General features: G+C 39.2%; 1 protein-coding gene across 2 annotated transcripts in view; it reads left to right on the top strand.

Annotated features, from left to right (window-relative positions):
* LOC106055173 (ammonium transporter Rh type A-like) overlaps positions 1-21,879 on the top strand; it is a 42,479-nt gene that overhangs the window by 2,061 nt on the left and 18,539 nt on the right. For both annotated transcript variants that reach the window (XM_056010164.1, XM_056010165.1), the window contains exon 2: positions 14,087-14,613. In XM_056010164.1, the coding sequence (XP_055866139.1) occupies positions 14,439-14,613 (175 nt within the window). In that variant the 5' untranslated portion in view covers positions 14,087-14,438. The remainder of the gene's footprint in view (positions 1-14,086; positions 14,614-21,879) is intronic.

The following is a 21,879-nucleotide window of genomic DNA, read 5'->3' as shown; positions in this document are numbered from 1 at the left end:
TGTTATAAGATACAGACGTTATTTCAAAAACGAAGATGATTACGTCCAACGCGTCATGCATCTAGTCATGCATGTTAACCAATGACCTAAATTCTGCCAAGTCACTGGTTTTCCTGGCTGGCTCAGGCAACTAATTCCATGCTCTAGTAGCACGAGGGAAGAAGGAGTACAAAGTTGTCCTAGCATATGGGACGAGGAATGTGCCTTTATCTTTGTGTCTTTCTGAGTATTTTATTAGATTTTGTTGTTGTATTTGAAGATTATGGTTCAGTGTTTTATGTATAATTGCTACTTTACTTTTGAGTCTTCTGTCCTGAAGACTTTTTAAATTTAGTGATTTTACTAAAGGTGTTACTCTAGTTATCTGTGAATATTTCTTTGTTATGAATCTCACTGCTCTATTTTGTGTCTGCTCCTGTTTCTTCATGTTTTTTTTTGTTTTTTTTGAGTTGAGGGGTCCCAAACAGAAGATGCCTAAGTTTGGACCATGGCAGAGTTTCACAAACTGAGAATCAAGGGAAGGAAACAATAAGAAATTCTATCTCAAAATGTAACATTTTTAAAAAAAGGCAGAATTAACTTTATGAATACACAGAGTTTGTTTTTTCTAAGTATTTTTACAGATCTTGAATTTTAGAATTCAGCTAATTTTTCAACATTGGTCTTGGAATAATATTGTTTTTAATTAATCTTTTTCTGTCTAATTTAAAATGCTCACACATCAGCAGGTTAAGTCATCCCCTATTTTATGAGTACAAAATGGACATATTCTATATATGGACATATTCTGTCTTCATAATTCGGCCTATTGCGACGGCCAAGTTCTACTGGGAAGTTGCTATTACTATTTCTAATATTTGAAATAAGTAAAGCATCTTCAAATGGTAGTTTATTTCAAAAGGGTGGGCAGTCAAGCAAGTTTACTTTTAGTTAAAAAAAAAGCATAGATTGCCTTTCTCACTATTTTGCATTATTGTTGAAATTTGTTGAATACTTTGACCTATTATTCTGTGGCTGACAAATACCAGTGAAATTTGATGTCAGAGTTGTCTGGGTATAACCACATGTATCTCACACCTACCTGGCCATGCTACCCTGCCTCATAGTGGCGCCCGGGTAAAAACGATCGTTGGAGGAAACGATTAGGCTAAAGGGTAGCAAAACAAGACTCCCGTGGAGGTGCCTAAGGGGGTGCGAGAGCATCCTCATTGCACTGTTCGGAGTTGTAAAAAAGCTCCCACAACCTTGTCACAATCCAGGCGCTGTTCCTCAAGCGGCTGTTACATAAATGGCGTGTTCCGCACGGTTAGCCTGGTATAGAAAAGAAAAATGGCGGGGGTTTTAGTGTACGCGGCCTCTTGCGGTGAGTTTGACCCACCCTCCACACTGTTCTCATTCAGGCCGGTGAGAAGGAGCTCTTGTTCACTTTTGCTGGCCTAGAGTTCCAAGAGCCGAAGGCTCAACTCTACCTGACAGTTTCAAGAATAAGAAGAATCTCATACCTAACTTCTCTAATTGAATCCATCGTGGTTCGACGATGACCACTTTTGTCATCCAGGGGACTGAGAGCTTTGCAATGGGGCTTTGTACTTTATGATATCACACTCATGTGGCTGGTTGAGTTTTTCTTGCTATTTTTCTGTAAACTGTCCACGTTTCTGAGGCATAGAGCAATGTAGGGAGGATGACAGCTCGACAGACCCCTAGCTTTGTGGGGATACCTCGTCTATTCCAAACATTTTTAGACAGTCTCCCATGGGATGCACTGGCTTTAGTGATACGCAGGTCGATTTTATTATCAATCTTCCCGTTTCTGGAGAGTGCTCTGACAAGGGAGGTAAATCTGTACACTTCATTTATTTCCTGTCCATTTATTTAATGCTTGGTTCCGATTAGGTTTTACCTGGAGCAGTCAAATAAAAGACTTTGGCCTCACTATAAACACAAAAAAAGACTTTATCTCTAATTGTAATTTGACATGCGGTGACCATTTAAATACTGAGAACTGATTATCTTTAGTAAAAAAACTATACTTTATTTTGGAGATTGTTTCTCATAAACTCATGTTTTTTTTATGTTTATGAGTTTCACGGCACTTATAAAAACACTTAATCGTAAATGCTCAAGCACTTCACAAATTTCCATTCCCCATTATTCGCATTATTCAACGGGTGTAAAAAAAAAAGTGACTTCTGCCTTTTTCATCCTTTCATCTATTTTTTTTTAAAATAGGCCTACGAACGAAAGACATATATATAAAAGAAAGTTATAATTAGATCTAGATATACTTATAGATAAGCTTTTGCACTTGTTCGAGATAGATAAGTCTATATGCAAACTGTCCTCTCAAATCTTTATATATTTTAAATTGGAAGAGTGTACCCAAGCGTAAAAAAAAAGTCGTAATTAAATATGCATAAAAACATACATTGACAAAGGACGCGCCACACTTCAGATCAATGTCAATGCCGTAACATAGAAGCCGCGGGTTTTGTACAGTAGGTACGACGGGAATTCTTTAATCGCTTTTCACGGTGTACTGAGATCTGACACAGACACTAGAGGTCGCTCCAGATTGCCTCGAGAAACAACACTCTTTTCTTTGATACAGAATAGAATCTTATCTGATTGGACATTTGCATAAAGTCTTTAAAAGTTGCGTAACGAAAAATCCCTGTAGGCAACTGAGTCTGAATGGGTCGTAGACCTATACCGATACTTCTCAGTCTGAGTCTGAATGGGTCGTAGACCTATACCGATACTTCTCAGTCTGAGTCTGAATGGGTCGTAGACCTATACCGATACTTCTCAGTCTGAGTCTGAATGGGTCGTAGACCTATACCGATACTTCTCAGTCTGAGTCTGAATGGGTCGTAGACCTATACCGATACTTCTCAGTCTGAGTCTGAATGGGTCGTAGACCTATACCGATACTTCTCAGTCTGAGTCTGAATGGGTCGTAGACCTATACCGATACTTCTCAGTCTGAGTCTGAATGGGTCGTAGACCTATACCGATACTTCTCAGTCTGAGTCTGAATGGGTCGTAGACCTATACCGATACCTCTCAGTCTGAGTCTGAATGGGTCGTAGACCTATACCGATACTTCTCAGTCTGAGTCTGAATGGGTCGTAGACCTATACCGATACTTCTCAGTCTGAGTCTGAATGGGTCGTAGACCTATACCGATACTTCTCAATCTGAGATACTCGTGTTCTTGTTTTTGTTTTTTTGTTTTGTTTTGTTGTTTTTTCCCCTAAAATTGGTAGAATATAGTCAGCACAACAAATACATTAAAGCTACCGAAATAGGTCAGATCTGGGTCTGCGTTTCTACGTAAAATACTGTACTCCTCTTTCTTCCTCAAACTTGAAGACATTTGCCGTTTTATTATAATTTAATTTATAAAAATAATATAATTTATTGCATTTCATATAAAGAGAATCTTTATTTTTTGTTGATTTTTTTTTATTATAATACCTCTATTCAACCTGTAACTTCGTGGAACCTGAAACTTTCTGGACGGGTGAAACCTGGACACGGCGAAAGGGCTCAAACGATTTTCCTAGAAATTTGACAGTTGGTGTATATCACTGAGAGAACTAAGATATATTTATTTTGAACGGACTATACGCCTTCGGGTATTTCCGAATGTAAGCCGTATATTTATATATATATTTATATATGTCTATGGTTATATTATTCCCCATGTATGCATTATATTATTCAAGAGTTTAATACATTAATGTTTGGAAACATTTTGCACATCGTCTTCTAAGTCTAGATCTAAAGGCCTATCCTTAGAATATTAAAAAGTCTAGTAGATCTATACTTTCCTTTTACCAGAGTTTTTTCTCATGAAACATGTTGGGGATGTTCCCTTTTTTTTAAGCTAACATTTATTAGTTATTAAGGGCAAATTAATAACTCGGATTTCTATTGGCTATCTGTTTTCGGATCTCTTTGGCTATCTGTCTTTGGAGCACTATTGGCTATCTGTTTTCGGATCTCTTTGGCTATCTGTCTTTGGAGCACTATTGGCTATCTGTTTTCGGATCTCTTTGGCTATCTGTCTTTGGAGCACTATTGGCTATCTGTTTTCGGATCTCGGCTCTCTATTGGCTCTACTAGCAGCTCTCTATTGGCTCTACTAGCAGCTCTCTATTGGCTCTACTAGCAGCTCTCTATTGGCTCTACTAGCAGCTCTCTATTGGCTCTACTAGCAGCTCTCTATTGGTTCTACTAGCAGCTCTCTATTGGCTCTACTAGCAGCTCTCTATTAACTCTACTAGCAGCTCTCTATTGGCTCTACAAGTAGCTCTCTATCGGCTCTACTTGCAGCTCTCTATTGGCTCTACTAGCAGCTCTCTATTAACTCTACTAGCAGCTCTCTATTGGCTCTACTTGCAGTTCTCTATTGGCTCTACTTGCAGCTCTCTGTTGGCTCTACTAGCAGCTCTCTATTGGCTCTACTAGCAGCTCTCTATTGGCTCTACTAGCAGCTCTCTATTGGCTCTACTTGCAGCTCTCTATTGGCTCTACTAGCAGCTCTCTATTGGCTCTACTTGCAGCTCTCTATTGGCTCTACTAGCAGCTCTCTATTGGCTCTACTAGCATCTCTCTATTAACTCTACTAGCAGCTCTCTATTGGCTCTACTTGCAGCTCTCTATTGGCTCTACTTGCAGCTCTCTGTTGGCTCTACTAGCAGCTCTCTGTTGGCTCTACTAGCAGCTCTCTATTGGCTCTACTAGCAGCTCTCTATTGGCTCTACTAGCAGCTCTCTGTTGGCTCTACTAGCAGCTCTCTATTGGCTCTACTAGCAGCTCTCTGTTGGCTCTACTAGCAGCTCTCTATTGGCTCTACTTGCAGCTCTCTGTTGGCTCTACTAGCAGCTCTCTGTTGGCTCTACTAGCAGCTCTCTATTGGCTCTACTTGCAGCTCTCTATTGGCTCTACTAGCAGCTCTCTATTGGCTCTACTTGCAGCTCTCTGTTGGCTCTACTAGCAGCTCTCTATTGGCTCTACTAGCATCTCTCTATTAACTCTACTAGCAGCTCTCTATTGGCTCTACTTGCAGCTCTCTATTGGCTCTACTTGCAGCTCTCTGTTGGCTCTACTAGCAGCTCTCTGTTGGCTCTACTAGCAGCTCTCTGTTGGCTCTACTAGCAGCTCTCTATTGGCTCTACTAGCAGCTCTCTATTGGCTCTACTAGCAGCTCTCTGTTGGCTCTACTAGCAGCTCTCTATTGGCTCTACTAGCAGCTCTCTATTAACTCTACTAGCAGCTCTCTATTGGCTCTACTAGCAGCTCTCTATTGGCTCTATTAGCAGCTCTCTATTAACTCTACTAGCAGCTCTCTATTGGCTCTACTTGCAGCTCTCTATTGGCTCTACTTGCAGCTCTCTATTGGCTCTACTAGCAGCTCTCTATTGGCTCTACTTGCAGCTCTCTATTGGCTCTACTAGCAGCTCTCTATTAACTCTACTAGCAGCTCTCTATTGGCTCTACTAGCAGCTCTCTATTAACTCTACTAGCAGCTCTCTATTGGCTCTACTAGCAGCTCTCTATTGGCTCTACTTGCAGCTCTCTATTGGCTCTACTAGCAGCTCTCTATTGGCTCTACTAACAGCTCTCTATTGGCTCTACTAGCAGCTCTCTATTGGCTCTACTAGCAGCTCTCTATTGGCTCTACTAGCATCTCTCTATTAACTCTACTAGCAGCTCTCTATTGGCTCTACTAGCAGCTCTCTATTGGCTCTACTTGCAGCTCTCTGTTGGCTCTACTAGCAGCTCTCTATTGGCTCTACTAGCAGCTCTCTATTGGCTCTACTAGCATCTCTCTATTAACTCTACTAGCAGCTCTCTATTGGCTCTACTAGCAGCTCTCTATTGGCTCTACTTGCAGCTCTCTGTTGGCTCTACTAGCAGCTCTCTGTTGGCTCTACTAGCAGCTCTCTATTGGCTCTACTAGCAGCTCTCTATTGGCTCTACTAGCAGCTCTCTGTTGGCTCTACTAGCAGCTCTCTATTGGCTCTACTAGCAGCTCTCTGTTGGCTCTACTAGCAGCTCTCTATTGGCTCTACTTGCAGCTCTCTATTGGCTCTACTAGCAGCTCTCTGTTGGCTCTACTAGCAGCTCTCTATTGGCTCTACTAGCAGCTCTCTATTGGCTCTACTAGCAGCTCTCTATTGGCTCTACTTGCAGCTCTCTATTGGCTCTACTAGCAGCTCTCTATTGGCTCTACTTGCAGCTCTCTATTGGCTCTACTAGCAGCTCTCTATTGGCTCTACTAGCATCTCTCTATTAACTCTACTAGCAGCTCTCTATTGGCTCTACTTGCAGCTCTCTATTGGCTCTACTTGCAGCTCTCTGTTGGCTCTACTAGCAGCTCTCTGTTGGCTCTACTAGCAGCTCTCTATTGGCTCTACTAGCAGCTCTCTATTGGCTCTACTAGCAGCTCTCTGTTGGCTCTACTAGCAGCTCTCTATTGGCTCTACTAGCAGCTCTCTGTTGGCTCTACTAGCAGCTCTCTATTGGCTCTACTTGCAGCTCTCTGTTGGCTCTACTAGCAGCTCTCTGTTGGCTCTACTAGCAGCTCTCTATTGGCTCTACTTGCAGCTCTCTATTGGCTCTACTAGCAGCTCTCTATTGGCTCTACTTGCAGCTCTCTGTTGGCTCTACTAGCAGCTCTCTATTGGCTCTACTAGCATCTCTCTATTAACTCTACTAGCAGCTCTCTATTGGCTCTACTTGCAGCTCTCTATTGGCTCTACTTGCAGCTCTCTGTTGGCTCTACTAGCAGCTCTCTGTTGGCTCTACTAGCAGCTCTCTGTTGGCTCTACTAGCAGCTCTCTATTGGCTCTACTAGCAGCTCTCTATTGGCTCTACTAGCAGCTCTCTGTTGGCTCTACTAGCAGCTCTCTATTGGCTCTACTAGCAGCTCTCTATTAACTCTACTAGCAGCTCTCTATTGGCTCTACTAGCAGCTCTCTATTGGCTCTATTAGCAGCTCTCTATTAACTCTACTAGCAGCTCTCTATTGGCTCTACTTGCAGCTCTCTATTGGCTCTACTTGCAGCTCTCTATTGGCTCTACTAGCAGCTCTCTATTGGCTCTACTTGCAGCTCTCTATTGGCTCTACTAGCAGCTCTCTATTAACTCTACTAGCAGCTCTCTATTGGCTCTACTAGCAGCTCTCTATTAACTCTACTAGCAGCTCTCTATTGGCTCTACTAGCAGCTCTCTATTGGCTCTACTTGCAGCTCTCTATTGGCTCTACTAGCAGCTCTCTATTGGCTCTACTAACAGCTCTCTATTGGCTCTACTAGCAGCTCTCTATTGGCTCTACTAGCAGCTCTCTATTGGCTCTACTAGCATCTCTCTATTAACTCTACTAGCAGCTCTCTATTGGCTCTACTAGCAGCTCTCTATTGGCTCTACTTGCAGCTCTCTGTTGGCTCTACTAGCAGCTCTCTATTGGCTCTACTAGCAGCTCTCTATTGGCTCTACTAGCATCTCTCTATTAACTCTACTAGCAGCTCTCTATTGGCTCTACTAGCAGCTCTCTATTGGCTCTACTTGCAGCTCTCTGTTGGCTCTACTAGCAGCTCTCTGTTGGCTCTACTAGCAGCTCTCTATTGGCTCTACTAGCAGCTCTCTATTGGCTCTACTAGCAGCTCTCTGTTGGCTCTACTAGCAGCTCTCTATTGGCTCTACTAGCAGCTCTCTGTTGGCTCTACTAGCAGCTCTCTATTGGCTCTACTTGCAGCTCTCTATTGGCTCTACTAGCAGCTCTCTGTTGGCTCTACTAGCAGCTCTCTATTGGCTCTACTTGCAGCTCTCTATTGGCTCTACTAGCAGCTCTCTATTGGCTCTACTTGCAGCTCTCTATTGGCTCTACTAGCAGCTCTCTATTGGCTCTACTAGCATCTCTCTATTAACTCTACTAGCAGCTCTCTATTGGCTCTACTTGCAGCTCTCTATTGGCTCTACTTGCAGCTCTCTGTTGGCTCTACTAGCAGCTCTCTATTAGCTTTAAATTGACGGCTTATTTATCCAATTAAAATTGGGTTGAAATCGTGGTGTCGAGAGAATGCTGGGAACGGGACCACGTAGCACCAATCAGCTGTCTTGTTATTAGCACTGCCAAACTAGTAGGCCTACTAACTGATACCAACCAGATGTTTCTGACACGTTACCTTGTAAAATAAGACCTTTACATTATTCCAATTAAGCTTAAGAGCATGGGTGACTTTTTAAAAGTACCTAGATATACTAACAAGGAAGGCATCTGCCCATCTCAAAATATTATTCCGCTGTTGTTTAACTCGTTTAAAGAATAAAATACTTTAAGCCTAATAATGCCTATAAGTAATTTGAATCCTACCCAAAGGACAAACGTCTTAAGTGACCAAACGTATATTCACTGCACACGCGGTAAGATAAATCAGACATAATTTGAATACGTAGTAAACAATTTCTGAGACAAGGCACTCTTTTTTTTTTCGTGCGCAACCTTATCTTTTAAGCCGAGTAGCGCATCCAGTGGTTCTCTGTTCTCGGCTATAGTGTTAGGTAACATAGGAAAAGTGATTCATTAGAAGGGGTTCTCAATAAAAAGTTCAACATATAGCTCTTTCATTTGACGTTTAGGGTGTGAAGAACTTTTTTTTCGGAACCTTCGTCTTATAGATTTAGTCTGTAATATGACTCTACTCTGGGGAAACGAAGGCTGCAATTAAATTATTGCACTGCGGAAAAGTCGGCGTGCTAAGTGCAGGGGTGATCTTATCATTTCTACTGATGCACATGCTCGATCTGACGTAATATACACTCCTCCTTTCCCCCCCCCTCCCACAGATCCACTCATACCTTTTTCTCCTTGGCACTAAGAACTGTCGTATCAAATTGTCTAGAAAGAAAATAGTGCCTATGTCCAATTAATCGTCTGCCAACACGACATACGAGAACCAGGTGCTTAAATGTGTTGGTATGGTCGGATTAATTAAAAGAACAGCCACAGTCGTAGACTGCTTAGTTAATCTCAAAAAGTACACTTAGGCCATCTTGTACTTGTGAGTCAAGGTCGTTCTTCTTGTATCGTCCCTTCGTCGTCTGCAGTGTACGTCTGCAAATTATGAACGGAAGATGATACTTTTTACACCGTGTGCGGATTCCAATGTTGCAATAAGTCTAGAGTTACATTACAGAATGGTACAGAGGGTGGGGGGAGGTGCTATTCGAAATAGGTAGAAGTAAAAGGAGGGCAGATATCTTGCCATTTGTCTGTTTGAGAACCTCTCTCAAAGCTATAGGCTTTAGTACAGATACATATTTTTTTTAGAGTCTCTAGCAAGGTGGCTAAAATGGACGGTTCTAGCAAGTACGTAAAATGACACTTTGTGTTTTGATCTAATTTAATAAATATAACCAGTGGCGTAACTAAGGTGGGAGAAGGAGAGTCCCCAAGGGGGCCTCCAAATGAGTGTCGTAATATTTTTTTTACATTAAATATTAAATATTACGCCACTGCCATGTAATCTTGCTATTCACGTGTAGTCAAAAATACTAGACAGCCTTGATCTAGATGATGTTATAGATGCCTTGGCTGCACATAAAAACACGACGTGAGGCGATATGAATTGAGATTTGTCACTTGTGCCAACAAACAACGGTCTTATTCCTTTAAAGAGTCTAATGATTATTTTTTTTTGTTAATTATATTTATATACTGTACTAATTGGAATTTAGACTTATATATTTATTAAGTGTATTATCTCATGTCATGATGTCGAATGCCAAAATGCAGGGGCCCATAAAAAGGCCAAGCCCCTCCGGCCCACAAAAATCCCTAGTTACGCCGCTGAATATTACTTATGTGATACATAACCTTCATATTTCCTTTACGTTCCTCATGGATGATAAAGCCTCAATAAAAACACGCCATTCTCCATAGTCTCTTGCTAATTTTTAATGGCTTCCCAGCTCTTTCCTGTCCTCTCGGCTTCATCTAGTACACTGCGTCGCCATGTTCTTTTTGGTCGTCCTCTGTGTATTGTGCCCTGAATATATGATGTATGGTAATAGAATTTCAGACCTTGCTTTAAAACAGATTGTGACTTAACCAAATACAGAGTATAGATAATGGGACCGTTCAATCATAGAGCGAACTGCGAAGTGGCCTAGACAACAAGAACATACCGTAATCTAATCTATAATATAAAGCACAAAGTAAGGCGTAGGCTATGTATGTATGTATGTCCCACATAGAAATCAAAACCGTTATACCAATCTTGATAAAACTGGGCATAAATGTTCCTTAGATCATGGCAAAGACCGTAGTGTATATTTAATGTCTGTACCCCAACCGGAGGGCCCTAAAAACAAACAAAAAGCACCTCCAAATTGCAGGCCCCCTATCTCTATTAAAGTACGAAACATGATAACAAATCGGGTAAACCCGTTTTAATAGCTAAATTTATCTCTATTAAGGAAACTTTTAACAAATCGGGTAAACCCGTTTTCACAGTATTTTATATTTGATATGAATATCTCCGGTTAAACGAGTAAATCCATTTTCACATCATAAGGGAAGTGTTATTGGAGATTTTCATAAATGGCGGGAAAACTATAAATAGCAAGCTTTCTGGCGTATCCGGGTAGAAAATAAAGGAATTGTTGAATAGCTATGTTTTTTAAAGTACATGGTAGGTTGTTTTTTGAGTTCATTTTTAGAACCTCAGACTCAAATCTTATGAGCTCTTTCGTTGCATATAAAAGGGACTAATTCGGATTATGCCACCACTTCGGTCAAGTACTATTTATTTCCCTTGTTTGAGATAGCAAACAAAATTATGTATTACCAGATACCAAAAGTTAATCAACTAATTAGTTAACTTTTTTTTTATCGATTCTTATGTTGTCAGGTAAAAAAATAATTGTGCGAAATTTCAGCTTGATCCGAGGTTGGGTGTCGGAGAAATAACGTGCACAAACTTTTGGCCAGACAGACAGACAGACAGACAGAGTGAGTTGATATAAGCTTTGTAAAAACAAATGGGCAAATAACTAGCGGTAATAAAGGAGATTTGGCGCAAAGATCAGCTGACACACATTGTTAAAATTATAGCTCAATTCTTTTGTATTTAGAAGGGACAGTGACGGTCAGTTTTAGCGTCCTTGACATTGCTTAGTTTATAGTGAAAATCTCAAATTGATCGCAGAGGAAGTAGGAAAATGGTCAAAATCCGCTGCGGGATCTGGTGATTACAAATGTCTACATGTAACCCATGGTGATCGACCTCTTTGATCTCATGAGAAGTTGCAGATGGAACAGATTAGTTTAACGCTATTGCCACCGCTGGTACCTGTAAGAATAGCCTAACGAGTTATTTGAAGAACAGTGTATCTCTAGAAAGGTTTAGTGGTCTGACAATATTAGATTACATTTATAAACCTTTTATTCTTCCAAAAGGGAAGGGGTGGGACAAAAAAAAACCTATAAAATATTTTTCTCTAAGGCCACGGCTCTCATGCACTTCAGTAGCAGATGTATGTGTACCTGTCATGAAGCTTTTTTTTTTATATAACTGAGACTTAGATACAAAGAATAATTTATTTTTTTTTAGAACATTATGACGTTAGACGTAGACTCTATACTTTGTGTGTATGTGTGTTGTATGAATAGATGTCATGTCATACAGATTACTATTGAGCTGGCCTGTCGTGCATAGAAAAATGAAAGCTTCTTGAACAGCGCTTATATTCAATATTCAGATTAAAGTCTGAAATGTGAAAAGAAATTTCACACATTTTGTTCTCGTCTGTGCATCGAGGCAACCAGGGGCGTAACCTGCTCCAGAGCTTCACTTTATTTTTTTTTTAAACAGAATACCTCTAAGACCTTGACCTATGATTTTTTTTTTCGTTTTATTCTCAATGGACACGCCCTCTTTTCTTTGCCACAATGTTAAGACTTTCGTAAGACACAGACACTCATTGAAAGTTTCCCCGCCTTTTTTGGTTACTCTTTTTTCTTTTTTCCTTGAAAGATAAGTCACGTCGGAGCCTATACCCGACGTGTAACGGTATTCTATCCCGACACCTTAAAAATAATTCTAACAGTGCATAAAGAAGCCACAAAAGGTCGACCCTATTTTCCGGCAATGTGGCTTAGGCGCAGAGGTCTGAAAATCATATGGCTGCCTGACCGCAAAAGGTTGGCCACCTTGACTTAGAGGTAAGTGTACCACAGAAGTGCACTGTGCACATTACCCCAGTCGTAAGTGTACCACAGAAGTGCACTGTGCACATACCCCCAGTGGTAAGTGTACCACAGAAGTGCACTGTGCACATAACCCCAGTGGTAAGTGTACCACAGAAGTGCACTGTGCACATTACCCCAGTGGTAAGTGTACCACAGACGTGTACTATGCACATAACCCCAGTGATAAGTGTACCACAGAAGTGCACTGTGCACATAACCCCAGTGGTAAGTGTACCACAGAAGTGCACTGTGCACATAACCCCAGTGGTAAGTGTACCACAGAAGTGCACTGTGCACATAACCCCAGTGGTAAGTGTACCACAGAAGTGCACTGTGCACATAACCCCAGTGGTAAGTGTACCACAGAAGTGCACTGTGCACATAACCCCAGTGGTAAGTGTACCACAGAAGTGCATCGTGCACATTAACCCAGAAGTACACACGTCAAAGAGGTACTTATGCACCAGCGAGCGCGTGGCACGTGCACTTTTTAATCCCCTCGCCAACGTCTTCCGGTTGAGCTTAACATTGGTAAACAGTGGGCTCAGATAGTCACTGACCATAAAATAGTATCAAAAGGATGAGACATTAGTAATAAAAAAAAAAAAATTAAAAAAATGAAAGCGAAAAGCATTTATATTAAGTAATTTAGATCTTTATCTCATTAGCTGTAATTGGCTTCATTCATGGGCTTCCGTCTGCCATATTTTGAAGTCGCATCTGTATTTTATAAGATAAGATATTTCTCGAGATCTAACCTGAAGTCATAAAAACAAAACAAGCAATACAAAAAAAATACTTAAAAACAAAAGAAACGTATATAAATTGTATTAATTAGTTTGGATCAGTCTGTGTAAGCCTCAGTCGATAAGGGACTAATTCAGCTTATACCACCACTTCAGTCAAGTACCATTTGTTTCCTTTGTTTGATATACCAAACAAAATAATATATTACCTGGTTATTTTTTTTTTAATTGATTCTTGTGTTGTCAAGTAAAAAAAAATAATTGTGCGAAATTTCAGCTTGATCAGAGATTGGGTGTCGGAAAAATGTGTACAAACTTTTGGCCAGACATAATTGATATAAGCTTTATAATGAATGATTGCAAAGATGTATAGCTCACTTCTTTTTGATGCACGGATATATAAACATTCGACTTTGAGAACTGTCCTTTATTTAGATATTTTAAATATCATTAGTTTTCTTTGTTGTTTTTGTTCGGTGCAGAACAAATGTGTACAAATTATAGATATGGGTACATGTGTGGACATGTAAGTTCCATGTCTCTTCAAAAGAAATATTGATAACAATTTCTGTAATAAAATTGGTTTTTAACAAGATGCATGTGAATGAAATAAAGACGTACTAAAAGTCATCTCCAGCATTAATTCATTTGTTTTTTGTGCTGCAGCAGAAATGATTCTCGTCTTCTCATGTGGATCATGGGTGTAGTGTTGGTTTTTTTTTTTTTAATTCCGTTTTAGTTTTGTATTCAAGAAAGAATTTAATTTATTTATACACTTGCTTGCTTTGTGATTCCATTTGAAAGAAATTCTCTCTGCCCTATAATGTCTTTCAAGCCGAATCTTAAAAAATAAAAATACCTTTTAATACAGACACCTTTTTTTTTTCTCTTCAAGGACGCCTGAAAGAGCGATGATACTTAAACGTAGTGCCCCTCTCTCTCGTCATGTATATAATAGACATTTCCTTTACCAATGTCACGGTTCACTTACTACCACCCCCCTCCTCCCTCTTTTGTGTTAGTGCGTGTGTCTCACTCTAATTGAACCTGATTGAGAAACATTGTGTCATTTCAGATCCCAGTAAACCTGCAGAGCTGCCTGAATAGATTGGTGACATCTTCGGTGACAACTGGGTTAATCCTCCATCGACACTCGGCACTAAAATTTGACACGATTCTGTGAAAGTTTATTAAAAAGTGGAACAGCTTTATCGTCTTATTAACCTCATTCGTTGTGAAAAGATTCGAATCTAACATTAAAAAAAAACACAATAACAACCTCTTATAAATTTGTAAATAAAAAGCCAAAAAAAACAACAAAAAACATTGACACTTTGCTTTGCATTCGAGGTTCGAGTTTTACATAAAGAAAAAAAAAAGTTTTGGACTATTCTGAGGTCAAAGGTGATAATTATTGCAAGAGAAAGATGTCTGTCACTTTCAAGAGCATCAAGTTCTCAACGCTGGTCCTCCTGCTCCAGGTCGCCTTCATCATTATCATTGGAATCTTCGGCGACTACCAGCCCAATGAAAACTACCCGAAGCTGCACAATATAAGCGACGATGGCAGCTGGGAGGAAACTCCGCAAGCTTCATACCCAAGTAGGTAGCAATAAACCTGTAGCTCGGTCAGTGGGCTAACTGCTTGCCGAACCTGCAGGTTGGTGTGTGTCAAAAGTATTAGAATTTGTTGACAGTAATATTGTATTAGTCGAAAGTGGCAGGGTGAGTCTAAAATATCTAAATGTTTATTAAATTAAAATTAAATTATACCTTTTCTATAGCGCTACTTTTCATGATAGCATGCTCAGAGCGCTGTGGTCCAATCTCATTCATGCTGCCTTTAGGCTCTCAGTAAACACAACTCTGCTCGAGTCGGGTGTCGAACCTCGAGCCCTCTTCATAGGTAGCCAAGCCAAGCCAAGTTCAAGCGTACTTAGCCTCTCGACTACTCTTTCCATATTCCAAATAGAATTCGTCCAAATTAATAGAATGTCCAAAGTAGCATAGACTTTGTCAAAAAAAACAAACATAGGATTTGTAAAAGGTAATGAAGAATTAGTCAAAAGTAACCTTTTTTTTTTCAAAGTAACTCAAAAATTGTCCAAAGTTACACAGAATTTGTCTAAAATAAATAAAAAGATTAGTATTACGAGATTGTTCTTCCTAGTAAACAGACAACTGTAAGGTCAAGGTTGAGATCACGTAACAAGGCCACGCACTTACGATACAGAAATGTGATTATCTCAGCAGGATCTCCCGCCCCTCACCTCAATACAAAAACTGAAATCAATTGTATAAGGAAATAAACATGCATTTTAAAAAGATACATAACCAGCGGCATAGAGAGGCGTGTGCAGTGCGGTGGTTTTATTACACTGACTACGGTACTGGTTTAATGGTGTGTGATTCTACAATTAAATTGCTCTCTTCTCCCTTTATAGTCAAGACCGAAAGCATCCAAGCGTAGAAGGCACCCAGCGAGGCAGACAAGTGGCACATTGTCCAGAAGGCTAGAGTTCTAGTCCGGGACAGGGTAACCTGGAATGTCATGAACCAGTTCACTTCAAGAGAGGCCCGAAGCCGAGGTTTGCGGGAGGGGGGGAGGAGGGGGTTGAGCGTTAAGCCATTCGTTTGGAGGTGGTCGATTCAAATCCTGGTCTCGTGATTGTTTCTGCTAAGTCAGTGTAACTTTGCACTGGACACACTGAAAACAACGTACGTTGCATCACAATGTGGCCCGTTTTGAAATACTGTCATTACTGAGAGAATGGTGTCAAAAAAGATGGTCAATATAAAAACAAGTTATGACCAGATTCCGAACCACGAACCTCAGGACTTGGCAACATCGCATGGCAGCTACACGTCTCTCGAAGTTCATTCAGATACCAATAAAAATATTTTCGGTGTTAGATGCTATTGCAGATTACGTTTTGATTTCAATTATTCAGACGTGTATGAACCATATTTGTTTGCCAGTGCACGCGAAGAAATGGAAGAAGGAATAGAGAAGTATCATAGGCCACAGTATCATATTAGCATTTTCCCTTACATCAATTTTAGCGGCCCCAGAGAAGGAGAAAAAAGTCGCTCTTATTTTTGTGTTGTCTGTCCGTTCATCCTGTTTACATCACAAATAATAATTGAAAATCCGATTTCATGATATTTTGAAGCTTGCAACGTCTACTCTGTATCGGATGAAAGCGAACCGTTTTATTTTTTAAATTGAGAGTGCCAGCCGTTTTCATTTTTTCATAAAAGTACACCATTTTGTACACCTCTTCTTATTAGCTTGCAAACTCTTCATAAGGGGAAAAGATGAATGAACACAGATCTCGAAAACGACTCTAACGATTTTCCATGAAATTTGAATGTATGTATATCTTAGGGGAAAACTTACTAGCTAATTGGCCGCACAAGAAAAACTCTATGGTTTGACCGTTACATTTTTTTTAAAAATATAATCTAATTAAAATTTGGCTCTAGTGAACACGCTGAAAGCGCTTTACAAGGCCATGAAATGAGAAACTCTCCGAAAATGTGAAGTGTAATTTACAGAAAAGTTTGGGAACCACTGAATTAGATGATCATTCAATCACATCCCTTAGAGCCACTGAATTAGATGATCATTCAGTCACATCCCTTAGAACCACTGAATTAGATGATCATTCAGTCACATCCCTTAGAACCACTGAATTAGATGATCATTCAATCACATCCCTTAGAACCACTGAATTAGATGATCATTCAGTCACATCCCTTAGAGCCACTGAATTAGATGATCATTCAGTCACATCCCTTAGAGCCACTGAATTAGATGATCATTCAATCACATCCCTTAGAACCACTGAATTAGATGATCATTCAGTCACATCCCTTAGAGCCACTGAATTAGATGATCATTCAGTCACATCCCTTAGAGCCACTGAATTAGATGATCATTCAGTCACATCCCTTAGAGCCACTGAATTAGATGATCATTCAATCACATCCGTTAGGCATGGTACAAATTGAACCATATCTTCATAACAATCTGTTCATTAAATACTTATGAATACATGGCCGGTCTTAGACCACTGCAACCTATGCGCCGCAATGAGCCTCGCACATTCATAGTCCACGCGCCTAGGTGTAAATTATTAAATTAAACCATTGTAACTTATTATTAAAGGGTTCCTGGAATTCTCCTGAAATAGCAAAATATACGAAAAAGTCATGAAAAGCTCATGAAATTATTAAAATCTTCTGAAAACTCATGTAAAACTAATTAAAAACAGACAAAATTGTCGTTTCGGGATGTCATTCAATATGGAAAACGTCAATCTATTCGCGATTTTTAAAAAAAACAACGGCATTGTCAGCTTTCATTTAATAATAATGTAATAATAAGGCGAATTTTAACCAAAAACAAGAAGTTCAAATACTTAATTTACTTTTATAGTCACTGGCATATAAATATAGATCTAAATCTATCTCGATCTCTTTTTTTTTTTTAAAGCGATATTTTGCTAGTCAATAGTAAATCTTAAATGCAGGTTTGAATGTTTATCGGCTTTTTGTTGGAAAACTACCATCTACTGTAGGTTTCTCGTAAAGTTAATTTGACAGTGATTTTGTACTTAGTAAAGTATGAATAAAATGCAAATATGAACTCATTTGCTAATACAAAATCTTAATTTTCACTTATTATCCTTATCCCTACCCAAACTGGGTCCCGCGAAATCCGTTTCGCATTGGGCCCCGCAATCTGTAGGACCGGCCCTGTATGAATATCAGTAATACTAATACAAACAACCTCAGCCTCGGCCAAACACTACAAGTTGACAACACTTCCGCCCCGCACACGTTCATGTTTTCGATACTTTTGTATTTTATAGCTTCTGAGAGTCGTCGTGCAGACGTTTTGAGACCTGCATTTGTCTATGCATTGCTTACCCAACAGATGCGCCATGGCTGCATCTTTCGGGGTCTATAGCTGAGTTTGTGTGAAACACAATCTCTTTGTGATCTTGTTTTGTTTTCCTCCGATGTTTTTGGATCCGTCTGCCTATGTATCATTAAAGTGCACAGACCTAATTTTCTCCTTTTAGGAAGACGTCTCTCTTGACTTTGACAGTAAGTGAAGAAATCGAGAATTAGATTCGAGTTTTGGGAGTGGAAGGGGTATTGACGTCACACTTTAAAGAAAATCGGTGGTAGATGTTGTTTTTAAGAAAGGTATTAATCCTATAGCTTAAAACGCTTTCATTTGTCTATTCCATAATGCCTTTTCTTAAACTTTATTGCATTTGGTGCATACTAGAATGATAGTTTCGTGCCAGAAGAGGGTATAAGATATTGACCAGCAATACCTTGAAATCAATTTTGTTTCCCCCAAAGCATTTCACTTTAGACTATGAATAATAACAAAAAATGTAGCTAAATGTTCATTAAAACCAGGGCCGGATTTTAAGGATGGCAGGCGTGGCTACAGCCCCGGGGCCTCCACAAGAAAAGGGCATCCACAAAAGACATAAACATAATTCAGAATTTCGACGGGTCAGAAACTTATAGGAGTTTTTTTTTTCTATTTTTTTTTTTTCGCATTTTTACGACTGTCAAAAATGTCGTGATGAAGAAGTTTACGTTTGTAGCTTGATCGGAATAAGTAACTACAGCTCCGGATTTAACGACAGTGCGTCTACCAAGGGCCTTACTTTCCACAAACTCAAAAATGAACAACTTTTAAACTAAAATATGAATATTAAATATTTTTAAAAAGGAAATTGAGGTTAAATGTACAAGAACTTTATTTCGTTCTTCTAAAATGTAGCCTGTTTTTAGATCTAATTATTTTCATTCATAAGTGTTTCTATATTGAAGCTTTTGAAAAATTGTAGGGGTCTCCATAAAAATCCTTCCCCGGGACTTCCACATACTTAAATCCGGCCCTGATTAAAGCTGTCAATATGTTTTATTATTTATATACATGCTCAGTAAAGCTGTCTATCTGTTGGTAGCAGAACAATGGGTCATTTTGAGCGTCTGCGGGGGGAGGGGAAGCTGAGGATAATTTCTCATATAAAAAAAAACCCATCAATTTCTGAAGTTTTTCGAAAGGGTCAATATAACCGAATATGACATCCACCTTTCCCCTAAATAAAAAAAAAAGAAACTTGACCTCATGAACCTTTTAAAGTTTAACATTTTAAATCCATAAAGACCAATAGCTAGTATTTTAGATCATGAAGACTATTCTGATATTATATCAAAGAAATAGGTTTTAACCCACAAACTGGCATAATGTGTCGCATGAAACTAACCAGACAGTAATCGTAACAGACTATTTTCCGACTGCGCCTTAATTACTTCCCCTGCAACATGTTTTTTGTTTTACATCAGACAAAAGTTCACATAAAAATGAGATCTCTAGGTGACATAGTCGCAAGGTATATATAGAAATTAATCTGCCTAAAATGGTGACAATTCGAAGAACTTATATAGGTCGTTATGGTTCCTAAATCCTAAAAATACATTTGTTTCCCCCTTGTTTCACGTGGAGACACATAGTGAAGAAATAGACAATCACCGTTCACGTCTAAACAATTTATTGTTGCGAAAGTTGATAAACTGGAACTTGTAATGGCTGTTCCATTTTCTTGTTGGTAACTAGGCTAGCAATATTTTGTTTTTCTTTTACATGTTTTGGGACGTTCCTTAATTATTGAAAGTTATTACGTCCAAGACCAAACCTCCTGCAAGGGAGTGGCAGAGTACAGGGTTCGAACTCCGGACTATGGTGACGACACTCCGCAGCGCATAGCACACGACCATTAAGAAAGTTGTTGGGTCACTAAAGAGGAAACGATACAATAGCTACAGACAATGCCTGACAAATGACTAAGTGGGCTAGATATTTCGCGAATGGGCCTGGTGGTCCCTTAGTCAAAGTGCGAAAAAAAACAATCTACTTAATTTCCGGATTTTTGTTCATTGTTTCTCATTTCTCTGCTTGCATTGGGGGTTGGCATAAGCTACGGACGACTTCTGCAAGTTGAAATAATCATAATTTGAAAAGTTGTTTTTTTGTTAAATGTTAAATAGCTTACACGTGGTTATGAAAAAATATTTCTTTTGGAAACTACATTGGTAAAACTGTTGGTCATGTGGCTTGCGCTTTGGTCACGAGAGTTGAAAGCCCGCCAGCTGTCATCCCTTGTTGTCCAGCAAGACATTTGGGCTGCGACGTGATAATCTTTATAATCTGAAGGTACGTCTGAAAATGTGAAAGTGAAGAACAAACTTGGAACTTGGTTTGTTTAAAAAACAAAATGGCTGTTCCTTATTTTTAACGCTGAATCTTCAATAAACTTGGTGACGCTCCCGTTTTCTAACCAATGTCAAGGTCGTGTCTAAGCGTGGAATCACGTGGGCTGAATGGATACGCTGATTTCCTCCCCTTGAACGTGTCACGCGACATGGCATTGGACTGGCCAAGTCTTCATTGAAAGCTGCACGTCACGAGGACACTTTCTACACTTCTGCTCAGTGTCCGACATGTATTTTTTTGGGTGGGACTCTTGTCCTTGTCTTCTAAAAATAAAATCGTTCTAGACTAAACAAGGGAGATTACATTTACATATGTCCTCAAAAAGTACGTCAGACCTGAGGAAAAAAAATTACGTTCCACGTCGATTTTGAGAATGTACAAAGTGATCATATCACGTGGTCTACGTCTGTCCAATTGGCCAGAAAGCAACGAGACACCTGACCTGAAACAGTTATATGATTTTTTTTTACTCTTACTAGTACCTCGACCTTTTGCCTGGTCAAAAAAGTCTAAAACAGATGGGCATTACTAATAGATTCGTCATTCCATTCTACTATCGAGCTGAACTTTCGCATCTTAACTATTCTTAACTCGAACTACAAATCTCTTTTCAATTTCAGAAAGATCATTACATTAATTAGGAAATCAATTAGCAATATTTTTTTACTCTATGTGGCGACCATTACATTAGTCGATCGATGTAGACGTTTTTTTGTTGTTTTTTTTATATAGATCGGTGAGTTTATATTTCACCTTTTGTAGCGTGAGCGGTTACCTAACTTGTTAGGACATCGTGCAAACACCGCGATTGTCGTGGTTACAGACCTATAACGTGTCAACGAGCTATTGGTCTAAACTGCCCACAGGTTGTGACGTATCAGGTCAATGTTTAGGCCTTCTATAACGATTGGTCTCGGTTCAACCTCCTCCCATCCCAAAGCTGACCAATTTTTTTCACTTTTTTTTAAATTATCGATAAAGGTTTAATTTAAAAAAAAAATATTATTATGTTGTTATTTGAGCATTAAGTTAGAGTTCTATTTATAACTAACACAAAAATAAAAAAATCGCTAATTGAAAATTTTTCTGACGTTTTTGCTTTCTTTGTCATAGCATTACAACAACCAATCCTTAACTTTTAAAATATTTTATAAACCATTGAAAACATTGCCATTCTAAAACTCTCAGTTTTCAATCTACTCTGTAATGGAAATTCTCTTACGTTGGGGAAAAACTTCAATAGCTACCTTATAGACTTATATCAAGACTGGAAATCGCAAACAAATTCTTATCCGCGATTGATCGATTCACAGACCTATATATAGAGATTTTTATGTACGTAACTCTTTTTCAAGCTCTAAGGGAAGTCGCCCCAATCAATTATTTCTGTCTTAGGAAAGTAATGATCTTTAGTTTTCAAAGTTTAGAAATAATGCAAAATCATTTCTCGGATTTTTTTTTTTTAGAATGGGCTATTAATCACATAACTATATATTCACGCAAATATCTGAAACAAAGCCATTTCCTGTTTGTTTCCATTGAGATAATGTTTCAAAAAT

Source organism: Biomphalaria glabrata, chromosome 14 (assembly GCF_947242115.1).
Source record: "Biomphalaria glabrata chromosome 14, xgBioGlab47.1, whole genome shotgun sequence".
Classification (NCBI taxonomy): domain Eukaryota; kingdom Metazoa; phylum Mollusca; class Gastropoda; family Planorbidae; genus Biomphalaria; species Biomphalaria glabrata.
This window is presented reverse-complemented; position numbering and strand designations above follow the sequence as displayed.